Below are 13,755 nucleotides of genomic sequence, written 5' to 3' on the forward strand. Positions count from 1 at the left end.
TGCTGGGCACTGAGGGGGGCACTGGACGGGAGGAGCACTGGGTGTTATTCTGTATGTTGGTAAATTAAACACCAATAAAAAATTAATTTATTAAAAAGAAAAAAAAAAGAAACACTGTCCCATTAGGTTACTGACAGGATAGGGCAGGATTTGATAGATATATTGACACTACCATCATCACAAGTAAATTCAATATGGACTATAAACCAACATATAAATATGGCGTTGTAAATATGGTACAAATGACATGTGAGAAAGATTTGCCTACTGATCACCTCCCAGGCCACCACCTGGCGAAACTACTTTATAGTTAGGATAAAAGTCCCATATCCTTGGGGCACCTGGGTGGCTCAGTGGTTGAGCATCTGCCTTTGGCTCAGATTGTGATCCTGGGGTCCTAGGATCAAGTCTTGCATCAGGCTTCCAGCTGGGAGCCTGCCTCTCCTTTTGCCTATGTCTCTAACCTCTCTGTCTCTCATGAATAAATAAAATCTTTAAAAAAGAAAAAAAAAAAGTCCCACATCCTTAACAGAAAGCCACCTTAACATACCTGAAATGGGTCTTCACTACCCATTCTACTCCAGGAAATGCCTCAGGAGTTTTCAACCACCTGAAAACGGAGAAGTAAGAGATGAGCCTTTTGAAGAGGAAGTTTTAAAGACATACAAAATAAAAGATAGAGATCCTGCATGCAGTTTACACATTACAGGAGAGAAACATGCAACTTTAAAGAAATTTTAAGTAACATTTCATTGTGAATATCAATATGGGGACCTATAGGGGCTCATCCTTGTACATTTTTAAATAGCTGAGCAGAAAGCTTGACTTTGGGGAGCAGCAGGTCTAATCTACAGTCATTGAAATTTTACAATGTGTCATTTAAGATGTCAGACTTTGTGCCCAGGTTACATTACAGTTCACTTGTGATGGGCAGGATTATTAAGAGTTATGGCTAATTTATGCGGCAGCATATGGTTTTTCTTTTTACAGCTATTTTTATTAAACAAGTTTTGCAAAGTTTTAACATTAAAATTAACAGCTAAAGAATTGTTTATGCAAGTTGCTGTCACAGTTTATGTAAAAGAGAAATATGTGCTATTAAAATCAGACATTTAGGTTACCTTTGGTTTTTTGCGATGCATGTTAGCTTTACACATCCTGATTCTCTTGCGATAATTTTCCTTTAAAAAGGGGGGTATAGAGTGATCTCTTTTCATCAAAACAAGACATAATGCCCTGAAAGCTGACTTCAAACCATGGTTGAAAATTCAGTTATTTACACTTTATCACAATCTACAAATACATTTTTTTGTTGGTGTGTTTTAAAAAGAAAAAAAATGTCCATCATGCACTGCTGCAGGCAGCTTGGCACTTCATACAAGAGGATTTTTCACCCCCGAGCAGTTTAGGTGGCTCCCTTAGGGAAGGCATAAGAACCCTGAGAATTAACAGAGGAGTGGAAACAGGGCCAACCAATTCCATCATTTCCTCTCTTGGTCTCTCAGGAGGGAGTTTAGAGCCAGCCTATCATGCCAGATCCTGCCCCAGCCCATCTGATTTGTTACCGGCATTTCTGGGATTGGAAGGGAAACCCTGAAGGGCATCCAGGGTTTGCTGAATTGTCATTATCTAAAGGCAGGTGCTATCCCTTTTCAAGCTCACGGAGATTATTTGGTGCATGCTTAGGGCCACCTAGGGGCTCTATAGAAGGTGCAGACGAGGGTGGCTGGCACTTTAAACGCTGAGGCCTATGCGTGGAAACCAATCCAAGTTTTGGCTCAGTTGGGTTTCTCTCTCCAGAAATTAGAGCTTGCAGATAGGATGGGATAAAACTGCTGTCAACAACTTCCAGGGGGTGAAAAAGCTTTGGTTATTTTTAAACTAAAACTTAACAACTCGATAAACTTTTTTTTTGGTAAACTTAAAATAAAATACCCCCCACCACTTTTAAGAATGTCTCCAACTTTTAACAAGCCCATTAACTTTAGAGTTAATTTAAGTTTATTTGAAAGAGAAAACTATTTTATTGTCCACCCAAAAAAATGACAATTCATCACATTTACTTTGATTAAAAAAGGACTAAACTTTATTGACAAACTGCTGCAGACATTTTGACATAAGTTTAAGCTACCTATTTAGGCAGACTTACACATGTAGCATTTAATCTTCCAAGAACAAAATGGGAGGACGGTACAAATCCAATTAGGACTTTAACTTATGTACAAAGTGGATTTTGATTCCTTTTTCATTCAGCTGCAGTGTCCCTTTTTATATCATGCTAGTGTTGAGACATACTTGACTAACTACCTTGGGAACAGTTCAATATTGACAACTGTCAACTTAAAAAAATCATCAGCTTTTGGCTCCAGTGTCCAAGTGAGCTTTTCATGGAGTGCAGACCTCAGATGGACAAAACACTTTTGTCTTTTTTAAATACTGAAATTTTAAGTATTAGTACTATTACTGGAAGATTTTTCAAGGCTAAAAAGCTCTGCATAAATTCAATCCAGGTGGCCAGCCCCTCTCCCCAAATCAACCTCTTCAAAACCTACTCCCGGCTAAGTATCTCTCAACACTGTATGTCTGGGGCTAGATTTCAAAACCCACATAATGAAAAAGTCAGTTTTACAAACCTAATTTTGTTGCTGTTGTTTTAAATCAATTAACGTTAAAAATTGCATCAACTATTTAATTCATGAGGATCTTTCATATTAAAATTTAACCTTAAGATTCAACCGCCATGTGCTTTTAAAGGAAACATTTTTAGAGACGTCTGAGCTTACTTTTACATGGTGGCACCTACTGCCGTTAACGTTTGTGATTTTAAATCTTAAACAGCCCTGAATTTTGAAATGTAGCCTAGTTTGGGATTCTGCAACTACAACTTTACGGGATGCCTCAAATCAAAACTAAGAGAAAGTTAACAAGCCTTAAACTTCAGAACCTTTAAGCAAGCAATGTCACTTTTGAAACTAACAGGTTTGTGGTTTTTTTTTTACTCAACTTCTTTTTTTTTATTATAAAAGGTACATTTCTGTTTATATTTAAACAACAAAGAAAAAAGCATCTACACACTTAAAAAATTAATTCGATATTCCTAAATCTATTTTAACTCATTTTAAAATACTACATACAGAAGCCAGAATGCAGAGTTAAGAATGGAGTAAGGTGGGGAGAAGAAGGGGACCACGAAGAAAAACACTTAGACAATTACTTGTCTGTTGTGGGTAAAGCAACAGGAATCCTGGGAGATACAAGAAATCAGTAACAACTTTGCTCATAACTGTTATTTTCCCCTCATGTTTGTTTTTAATAACGTCCATATGGGTGCTCTCTGTAGGCTCCCTTCACTGGCCTAGCTGGAGGGGCCTTCAGCGACGGCCTGGTTCCATTCCAGTCGTCTTGGCCTGTGGGGAAAGCAAGAACAATTTATAAACCATGTGCCATTGGCATGCTGGGATGAGCAGAAGTAGGTCATATGGTTAAGATCACCAAAAACACTGCTTTGCTTCCCGTGTCTTGCCACATCCCAGTGGTCCTCACTTTTCACTCTGTTTGGCCTTCTGGAACAGGGCAATTTTGAGTGGACAGACAGAAGGAAACAGCTCAGAAAAGGCCTAGAATCATCTTCAGCAAAGAGATTCTCCACTGGCAACATGAGATCTACTCCAACCCCCAAACCTGGATAAACCAACACCTTGCTTGAGACAGTAAGGAGATGAATCTCAGTGGGTCCACAATGTCCTTCTTCCCGTTCCCAAAAGCATCTGGCAGAAAGCCTTGGGTAATGTGGCAACTTTGCAAGGTCTTTCAGACTGGAAATAAGGTGGTCTCCCTTTCCACCAGTTAAGTCAGGTTTCCCTGTTAAGAAGTGTCCTCTGGCTCTCTGGGAGGAACAAGCAAGGGCCACATTTCATGAGGCCTCCCCACCAGCAGAGCTGGTCCACTGCTCTGGCGGAGGGAAGTACAATTGAATGTATTTATAACACTGATATGATGGAGAATTCATTATTTCCTTTCTCATGCAGTAGTCCGGAGAAGCCAGATAACCTGGCTGACATCCTCAAATGGTTTTCCTTTGATACAGGGAAAAGCCTGAGGGAGATGATCCCTTACTTCTACAGCTGACCTCTTATGAACAGGAGTTGTGATTATGAGCTTATTCTTCCCACTCGCCCCCATACTTTACCTATGCCAGTTCATCCCCAATGTATTTCTCCAGCTGCCTGCATCACAAATATGAGCCTCCATCTCTACAGATCTAAAACCTCTATATGGACCCGCAGTCCCACAGAACCCTATGCAAGCCTATTTATACCCTTAGTATGATAGGTACATCCATTATTTTCCAAGTGGCTTCTAGTACTACCAAGACAGTTTATTTTTCTAATTCCGTTTATAAAAGGTAGAAATCATAACAGATTAACTGCAGCAACATCACACCAGGAGCAAAAGAAGCAGTCTGACTCTTTCGGTCGTCTCTTTTCTGGCAAAAGAGAAATGTAATTTAGTCAAACACATACAGAGGCCCCGTTGTGCCGCCTCACCAATGGAGGGAATGCCCTAGGGCAATCCCACTGCCCTTTTAAACGGTGGCCTCAGAGCAGTGCAGCGTTACTGATGGCAACTATCCAGTACCATTTAGCTAGAATTGGTAAAAACCATTTCTCTAGGCAAGCAGCTGACTGGCTACTACATAACTGTGCTGAGGAGTAAAGCTCAGCTTGTCTGTCAGTGGGAGCTCTAAGAGGCTCCCCACCTCCTTCTTTTCAGCTAGGGGTAAGGAGAGACTGTTTACTAGCATCTTAAGATGAACTGTCAATTGCTGAGCCCCTCACCAAGCACTCTGGAACTCCCTCAGGTATGTTGAAAATCCTTGCATTTAAAAGGCTGCTCTCTCTGCACCCACTGCCACATGGCACTCCCTTTGGGGCCCATTAACACGGGGCCATAATTGGCTCTTGAGGACACTCTTGAGCAATGTGTTTTCAACTAAACCTCAGGGAGGACAGCTTGATCCTACTGCCATTCCAGCCTCTATAGGTCCTTTGGGATCAGGGACCGAGTTGAGAGGTCTCCAAGCAAGTAAGGAGCTGAATTGGCTCTAGCCCTTATAGTCTCAGATCTGAGGCTGATAGGCACTCTTCTTGCACCCAACCTGCTTTTGGCTAGCTACTTGCCGTCTCGTTCTCTTTCAGCTAACATTTCCTCTACATTGAGATTCTTTTCAATGAGATCCAAAATCGTTGCTAAAAATGAAGTGGGGCTGGAGAATGAAGTTAGATATGATTAAGTTCTTATTATCTACTAATGTGGCCTAGGCACCAGCAGCAAAGGCCCTGCAACATGACCTAGGCCTGGCCATCTCTCCTGGTCTAACGTAGAAAAAGATCAACATCAACTTAAAAGTCTGCTGCTCCAACCAGACCAAGCTGGACCTGAGCCCTAGTTTAAGACACCTACTTAGCCTTCCAAGAGTAACAGTACCCCATTTCACCTTAAGAGCTCCTCTTTCTATGCCACATCACACAATTTCAATAAGAGCAGGACAGCTACTGTCACATCTACCAACATCTCAGCTTTCTAAAAGCTCCTCTTTCAGTATGTGACTGGTGGTCCCCAATAATTGAGTCACCAGCATTCCTGCAGGCACTTACTTGCACACTTTGCCCACCATGGAAATAAAGACATACCATAAGCTTCATAAGAATCTTGAACCTCCCCATGTCCATAGTCATAATATTCTGAGTCCCTGAAAGCCAAAGACAGAGGTTAGAGAGCTAGAGTAACTCTTGTTTCCATTTCTTATTCCTCCCACATTTCAGTCATTTTACTAGGTGTGGAAGACAGGAAAATGCTCATTCTGCCCCATCTCCAAACCAGAAAACATTTTCAAAACACATAGGAGCTAGTAATTATTTTTTTTAAGGAGTTAGTAATTATTAAAAAAATTGATAACCATAGCAAAGATGGATGCCACATAATTTAAAGTGAGAGAGCATAATCCAAAACTGACCATCTTAATTATAGTGTACACACACACATTTATAGGGCTCATTGGAAGAGAATAAACAAACATGCTGTTCCTGTCCCCACTGTATAATTATGAGACACTTTTCAATCAATCACAAAATATGTATACACAAAAACATTATTATTTAAGACGAGTGCACAAAACAACCCAAGTTATGGTAGTAAGATTCTAGGCTTCCTTTTAAAGTGACAAGAATACGTCAAAACAATTTAATGGCATTTTCCCTTCATTTCCATGTGGTCACAGCTCAGTAATTTTCCATCTGTTATTCCCAAATTCTACACTGTAAATTAAGATTCACAGCTATCTAAGCTTATAGATCTGTGTGCCCTACAGATGTGGAAAGTAAAGGCGATACTCTCCAAAAGGGAGCCACGCTGCTCCTTAGATGTGTGCTACCTAAATCTCTCAGTTGCTCAAACTCCCTCCCATCCATCCCTAGGACACGAAACAGCACTTCTATTGCCTGACTTACCCTTGGCTCTGGCTGTAATAGCCTTCGTAGCCTTCATAACTCTGTTCTGCGTAAGTATCATCATATCCCTGGAACAAATAAAATGAAATAGTCAGAATCACACAGAGTAGGGAAGGTAATTACAACTCATAGGAGGATGGCAGACTCCTAGATTAACAACGCAAAATTTCCCTCCAAAATTTACACTCACTGGGGAATTGTTGAGAAAGGGTTATTTTTTTTAAAAAACAAAACAAAACTGAATTACCAACCAAACCAAACCACCCTTCAAATTGTGGGCAGGAAACAAGGTAAACAGTTGAAGTTGAGAATTATCAGTAGTACTAGCGAAAACACCCCTTACTAAAAGACTATATACATATCAAGGTACAGCCTATTTCCTGTTTAATCTATTCACACATAGTAAACTGCTTAAAATGGAAAAACCTTCTCATATTTTAATGCTCACTGCAAGAGAAGAGACTGACTCCAGATCTCTTATAGGTTGTCCCTGCCACCTATGTCAAAGGCCAATGCCCTATCATTCAACTTTGGCAACCTTCTAGGTATTGGGAAACAGCACACTGTTCCAACTCCTTACATATTCTTCATATGTTTCCGGCGCAGGGGGTGGAGGCAAAGGTATTCTCTGGATGCCTGCTGTCCGTGCTCTTGGTGCTGGAGCACCCCTCACCGTAGGTGGGGGTGGCACTCCTCGAGTCACGGTGGCACCTCTGGTGATGGCTCCTCTCACTGGGGTACCACGCACCAAAGCCCCCCGAGGTGGTCCAACACCACGGCCCCTGCAAAAAGAAAATTTACGTTAAATGGAGCTTTTAATACATCAACTAACACATTCCTGTTCAGATTTGTTTGCAAAATCTGGAGCTAGGCAGATTTCACGAGGCCTTAAATAGACTACTATAAAAACACAGAGGAAACAAACAAAACAAAACAAAAAACCCACAGAGGAACATATGGGTGGATAAAAGACTCATATTGGTGACTCCCCAGGTTCCACAGTGGGTCTGTGAATGTTTCATCGGTGGACGATTTTGGAAAGGCTGAATATTCCATAAAGGTCATTCACAAAAGGTAAAATTCTAAAGCCAGAGACCATTTTAAAATGTTACAACTGTCCAGAATTAAAAGACCAGAAGTTTCAACAGAACTGCTGCACCTGACTATGGCCAAAGTACCTAAGATCAACTATTCCACTCTTTTTTAAGATTTTATTTATTCATGAGAGACAGAGTGAGATGCAGAGACATAGACAGAGGGAGAAGCAGGCTCCCGGCAGGAAGCCTGATGCAGAACTCGATCCCAGGACCCTGGGATCATGACCTAAGCCAAAGGCAGATGCTCAACCACTGAGCCATCCAGGTATCCCTACTATTCCACTTTTGATGGTACAAATCCTGAGGCCCCCTTCCAAGCTAGAGGTAAGGGCACCACTACGAAAGAGATGCTACCGGCCATCTGGTACCAGGATGGTACCGATCAAATTTATATCCTGGGAAACCCGGGTAGCTCAGCGATTTAGCACCACCTTCAACCCAGGGCGTGATTCTGGGGACCGGGGATCAAGTCCTGTGTCAGGCTCTCTGCATGGGGTCTGCTTCTCCCTCGGTCTGTGTCTCTGCCTCTCTCTCTCTCTCTCTCTCTGACAGTCTCTCATGAGTAAATAAATAAAATCTTAAAAAAAAAATTTATATCCTGTTTGTAGTTGTCTCCATTATTTTTACCTGGGAACAGGTGGAGGAGGAGGTGCAGCCCCTCGGCCTCTCACTGGCACCCCACGTCCTCGAGAGGGCTCTGGTACTCCATTCAAGTAGGAGAGCTCTAGAAACTGCTCCTGGCAGATATCATCCATCATATCCTGCAAATGAAAGATAATGAGGACTATTGTGCCATGTCTCCACCTCCTGCTGAGAAGTTGTCCAGCCCACATAAGCCTTGGATACTAAGACCAGCTCTGAATGCCCGGATGAAGTCTCAGGTCATGCATTCTCTGAAGTCAAATGGCACCCTACCTGTCACCTCTTCAAGGAAAGTCCTGATGGCAGACCTCTCATTATTCAGCTGAAGCTCTTCATAATTAGTCCCTACCTAGCTCTCCAGATCACTTCTACCCATTCTTCATGGATAACCTCCTTTCAAGCCATGCAGAACAACTTGTTGCTCAGAACCTGGCATATTTATACACCTATTCTTGCAAAGAGCTCCCTCTTCCTAGAATAGTAAAAGCCACTACCGTTAATTAAGCTCTACGCCCTGGGTACTTTATAATAACTCTCTATAGATTTTGCAGTTTAATCTTCACGATAACTCTCAAAGTTAGTAGGCAGGTCTTCCCATTTTACGGTTGGGAAATAGAATCAAGGCTTATAAAGCCACCAAATTAAGGATATACAGCTAGTTAAGTGGTAGACTTGATGTGAATTCAGAATTACCTGTCTCCAAAATCTAGGCTTTGAATCATTAGATTACACTGCCTTTCTTGTCCACCTGAGAGACTAACTCTTACAAGATTTAAAATAAAATATTACCTCTTTTGAAAAACTTTCTTTGACGCCACCCCCACTCCCTCCTCTTTTTTCCATAGCACCGTGTAATTTTCTCTACCCAAGCACTTACCACGTCATTCTAGAATTGTCTTTCTCACTAAATTGTGAGAAAGGAGCCATTTTTGTAACTTCAGACCCAAGCAGAGTATTAGGCACCTACCAGATACTTAACAAATGTTTGGGATGAACAAGGAACCTGAGGCTCAGAAAAGTGAAATAATAACTTGTCCAAGATGACGCGGATAAAGGTCCCAGTCCAGTGCTCTTCCTACTGTACCAGGAAGCCTCTCTGGTACAGTTAATGGTTCTAAGGGGAAAACGGAGGCTCTGGTCATGGATGCAAAAATAGGCTCACTTTTTTTTTCTTCACAAGAGGGAAGAATTGAGTCAATTGCCATTTGCAAATCTTTTCACATACTTCCTGATGAGAGCCATTCAGTTTTAATACTCCATGCTTTTTTTTTTATATATCCCAGGTGGATAGAGCTTCAAGAACAGAAGATTCTGGTCACCATAGAGATGTCCCCCCTCAACTCTTCACCTACTCCTATCTTACACACTACTGCTGCTTGAGACCCACACTCTGGAGAATCAAGTAACCAATGACAGCCCATTTGTCTAATTCTTCGAAATGCTACACCAATACGGAGGAAACCCAGATCTGCCTGATAGGCATCTTTTTAGAAGATCCACTTACATCAAAACCTTGCAAAGCCATCCCTTTTGAGAAATATGCTGAGACTAAGGATAAAGAGGAGATGGGCATTCCCCTATAGTCCTTCAGGAACTAGGTGGCTCACGATGCTTCAGTAGAACACCTCAAAAAGAGTAAAAAGGACTCCCTCAAGGAAAAATTTACCAGCTCTAAGTTCTTCTCTAGGATATTTTAAATTGGCTGTTTCATGTTTGAACATTCTAACGAAGATGAAGTATTTGGAAGCCAAGCAGCTGCTGAGACATCTGAGACAGTGTTGAAATTCTTGAAGCTCAGCATTATAGGTACACACCGCCTATAAATTTTTTGCTCTACCAATTCTCACATCCTCTGACACATATAGTTCCAACTCCTCATTTTGCATATTCAAGAAAACCAAGAACTGTATCTCACCTCCTATTAGTTTTAGTGATGAAAACAGGATGCTTACTCAATTCTAGCTAAGAGTATTTCACATACTTCCTAAGGTTCCAGATTCATCCTTGGTTATTAAACATTCAACTGTAGTTTGTTAACTCTGACAACTAATAAGTCTTGCTGAGCAAAAATCACAACATTTTCTGCTTATTCAAAGAATGGACCCTCTGACCAGGTAGTAAAATAAGCAAGATATGTAACCTGGTCTGTCCCAATTCTTTGTGGGCCTCAGTTACACTCTGAAAGGAACTGCACACCAATTTGTTTAATATCAATAGTCAAGACTATAAGATCATGACTCTTTCAAATTAAACTCCATGTCAGTAAATTCCTCCAGGAGAGAAAGCCCTGAAAGCACCCACGTCAAAATTTAATATATTAACACTGGATGCTATAAGCCTCTTGCTGTTATCTTCTACACTCTCCAAAGTCTAGAACATTAACCCCTGAGTACAGAGAGTTTACGACCATCTTAGCTTTCTTCTTATCATAACCTCCTGGTTCCACACTAGTACCAACACATTTAATTCGGTGAAGACTGTTAAATCTTTGTTAATCAGATGTTAAAACGCCAGACACACTGCAGACCCAAGATACTAACAATAGATCCTGGTATATAACCAAAACCACATTAGACAAGGAGGGGTAGAGTAGCTTTGGGGCACAGTGCTTTGAGAACTAGGTATAAGTAACACACTACCTCAGAAAAATGAACATAAATACAGAATTTGGTATGCAATTTCAGGTTATGCAGAGATCATGATTAAGATCCCCTGCCTTATTAGCAACAGTACAAGATCCCAGTTCTCTTTTGCTCAAAGATATAGGATGTGGATTTCCTTACTGGTACTAGAAACTTCTTGACTTCCTCCATAGCATGGGCCATAAGAGCATAAGCCTCACATGGGGGTCCAAAGACTTCAATAAAGACATGCAGATCCATATTCAAGTGGGCATATTTGGGGTCTCCACCTTTGCGCAGCTCTTCCTCCTATGGAAAAATGCAGAAAAACATCACATCACATAGAATGGGAGAAAATGATAGTTATTTCCAGCTGAAAGAGAAAGAAATTAAATATCTAAGAAAAATAGCAAAGTGTAAGACAAAAGCAAAGTCTAGAGGACAGTAATTCACACAACCTGCTAAACCTGTAATTGGTCTGCTACTAAAAGTTAACCACTGTATTGAGTCCATGGTATATTCACTGCAGCTCTTACTAGGTGTAGAAGAGAGAAACTTAATTCCAGTCTTCATTCAGATATAAGCTGTTTGCCAAGCATGCATGCATTCATTCATTCCCAAGTATTTGTTTTTAAATTCCAGGTAGAGGGATGCCTGGGTGGCTCAGCGGTTGAGTGTCTGCCTTCAGCCCAGGGCATGATTCTGGAGTCCCCAGAATCGAGTCTCTGCATGGAGCCTGCTTCTCTGCCTGTGTTTCTCTCTCTCTCTGTCTCTCATGAATAAATAAATAAAATCTTTTAAATAAATAAATAAATAAATCCTAGGTAGAGCTGTTGAGCACAAGCTCTTCATTTTTTTTTACACTAAAAAAAATATTATTTATTTTGGGGGTGGGGGGACAGAGGGAGAGGGAGAGGGAATCTTAAACAGGCTCCATGCCCAGTGAGGAGCCCAAAGCAGGGCTCGATCTCACAACCCTGAGATTATGACATGAGCTGAAACCGAGTCAGATGCTTAACCGAATGAATCACCCAGGTGCCCCTAAACTTTTTTTATTCATTAAGTAATCTCTACCCTCATTGTGGGGCTTGAACTGAGGACCCTGAGATCAAGAGTCACATATTCTAGTGACTAAGCCAGCCAGATGTCCCAGTACCAGCTCTTTTTATTGTCTGGGATGTTCTAGGGGAGGAAAGAAGTCAGAATAGAGTGAAGAAAATCTCATTAGCTAGAAATAACATACTTCAGCCCTAAGTGTATTCATCTAGTGAGAAATGTGAGTGGATAAAAGAAAACAATGTTCATGAGTTTAGGCTGCATAAAAGGAGCCCTGAATGACTAAGTTCTTAGACTGTACCTGATATATCTCATCTAAAAAGCTGACCCTAGGGGATCCCTGGGTGGCGCAGTGGTTTGGCGCCTGCCTTTGGCCCAGGGCGCGATCCTGGAGACCCGGGATCGAATCCCACGTCAGGCTCCCGGTGCATGGAGCCTGCTTCTCCCTCTGCCTGTGTCTCTGCCTCTCTCTCTGTGACTATCATAAATAAATAAAAATTAAAAAAAAAATAAAAAAAATAAAAAAATAAAAAGCTGACCCTAGAAGGCTAAGACTATTCTGTTTTGGTAGAATTTTATTTCTTTTTCTTTCTTTCTTTCTTTCTTTCTTTCTTTCTTTCTTTTTTTTTTTTTTTTTTGAGTGCTTATAAAGAATACAAAGCTCATGGGCTATGACATGGAAAAAAAAAATTAGCATTAGGTTCTGTTGTCAGGATTACTATGGTTCCTTTTGAAATACTTTTAGTGTTCTTTACATTCCAACTGGCTCTAAAAAAACCCAGACAACTAATCTTCAGATTCACCTGTACTCACAACATTACTGCTCTCATTTTTCAATGTTACTGGAAAGGGAATGTGCTGTTCACATTTTAGTGTCTTTAGTCTGGATAAGTTTTAGCATATTCAGCTCCCCTTCCAAGTTTTCAGAGACAAGCTTACAAATGTGAAATGTGTTACTGCTGCTTCTATTATGAGGCAGTCAAAAGTCAGGAAAAAAAAATAACCACTAGGGCACACCTAGGCTCTTCCAGCGTTGCCAAACAAGTAAATTAACTAGGTCTGTAATCTCTTACACCCAACACAAATTTAAGGGATTCACATTCTGTATTTTTATAAGTACTGGCTTCCAGAAGGCATTGTCTTTTTGCCTCACTGATGTGAGCTTACCTTGGCTTTGTCTCTCATTGAGCCCTTGCCCAGCACAGAGATCTTTGCACCTGTCTCTTCTTGCAGTCTTTTGATTGTATTTCCTTGTGGTCCAAGGATCTTCCCCACAAAATTGAACTGACAGAAAATAAAAATAGATTTCTAAATACGTATGTTCCTATAAAACACTTCCACATGTCTTACTATCTCATTTGATCTACAACCCTGTAAAATAGGGCGCATATTACCATTCCTATTTTACTGAAAAGGATATGCTGAGGATACACGGAAAAAAATGAATAGTCTAAGATTATACATATAGAAAGCAGCAGTTCCTAGACTTGAACTTGGGTTTCCAGATGTAGTCTAGTGCTCTTTCCAAATTATCACACTGCAACCCTTAGTGCTTCAACAAACAAATATTTTTAAGGCAGTGACTACAGAACAGAACAGACATATGGCATTCTTTTATAGTACTTGTTTGGTAAACTAAATATAACTAATTTCTTTTCTTTAAAAAAAGGAAAAAAGGAGGAGGAGGAGAAAAACAAAAAAGTATTTATTTGAAAGTAAAACACTGATTAAGAAATAAAATTAACTTCATCTAGTCAAAGATTTGTGCTATATTCCCTGTATTAAGATTTTATCAATCTTTTTTCTTCCCCACATCAATCTTTTGACAGA

The 13,755-nt window shown here is 40.6% G+C and overlaps 1 protein-coding gene across 2 annotated transcripts in view; it reads right to left on the bottom strand.

The window, feature by feature from the left end:
• Window positions 1–13,755, bottom strand: part of KHDRBS1 (KH RNA binding domain containing, signal transduction associated 1) — a 40,415-nt gene that overhangs the window by 12,602 nt on the left and 14,058 nt on the right. Inside the window, exons 3-10 of one of the 2 annotated variants that reach the window (XR_003237348.2) lie at window positions 13,093–13,209; window positions 11,032–11,178; window positions 8,234–8,367; window positions 7,090–7,291; window positions 6,510–6,577; window positions 5,694–5,752; window positions 3,215–3,407; window positions 551–610 (exon numbers count right to left, since the gene is read on the bottom strand). Coding sequence is in view for 1 of the 2 variants with exons in the window: in XM_026014339.2 (XP_025870124.1) it covers window positions 3,310–3,407; window positions 5,694–5,752; window positions 6,510–6,577; window positions 7,090–7,291; window positions 8,234–8,367; window positions 11,032–11,178; window positions 13,093–13,209 (825 nt within the window). In the remaining variant the exon portion in view is untranslated. Of the gene's footprint in view, window positions 1–550; window positions 611–2,058; window positions 3,408–5,693; window positions 5,753–6,509; window positions 6,578–7,089; window positions 7,292–8,233; window positions 8,368–11,031; window positions 11,179–13,092; window positions 13,210–13,755 lie in introns of those variants that run through there. The other variant, XM_026014339.2, reaches the window with a different exon arrangement.

Source organism: Vulpes vulpes, chromosome 2 (assembly GCF_048418805.1).
Source record: "Vulpes vulpes isolate BD-2025 chromosome 2, VulVul3, whole genome shotgun sequence".
Classification (NCBI taxonomy): domain Eukaryota; kingdom Metazoa; phylum Chordata; class Mammalia; order Carnivora; family Canidae; genus Vulpes; species Vulpes vulpes.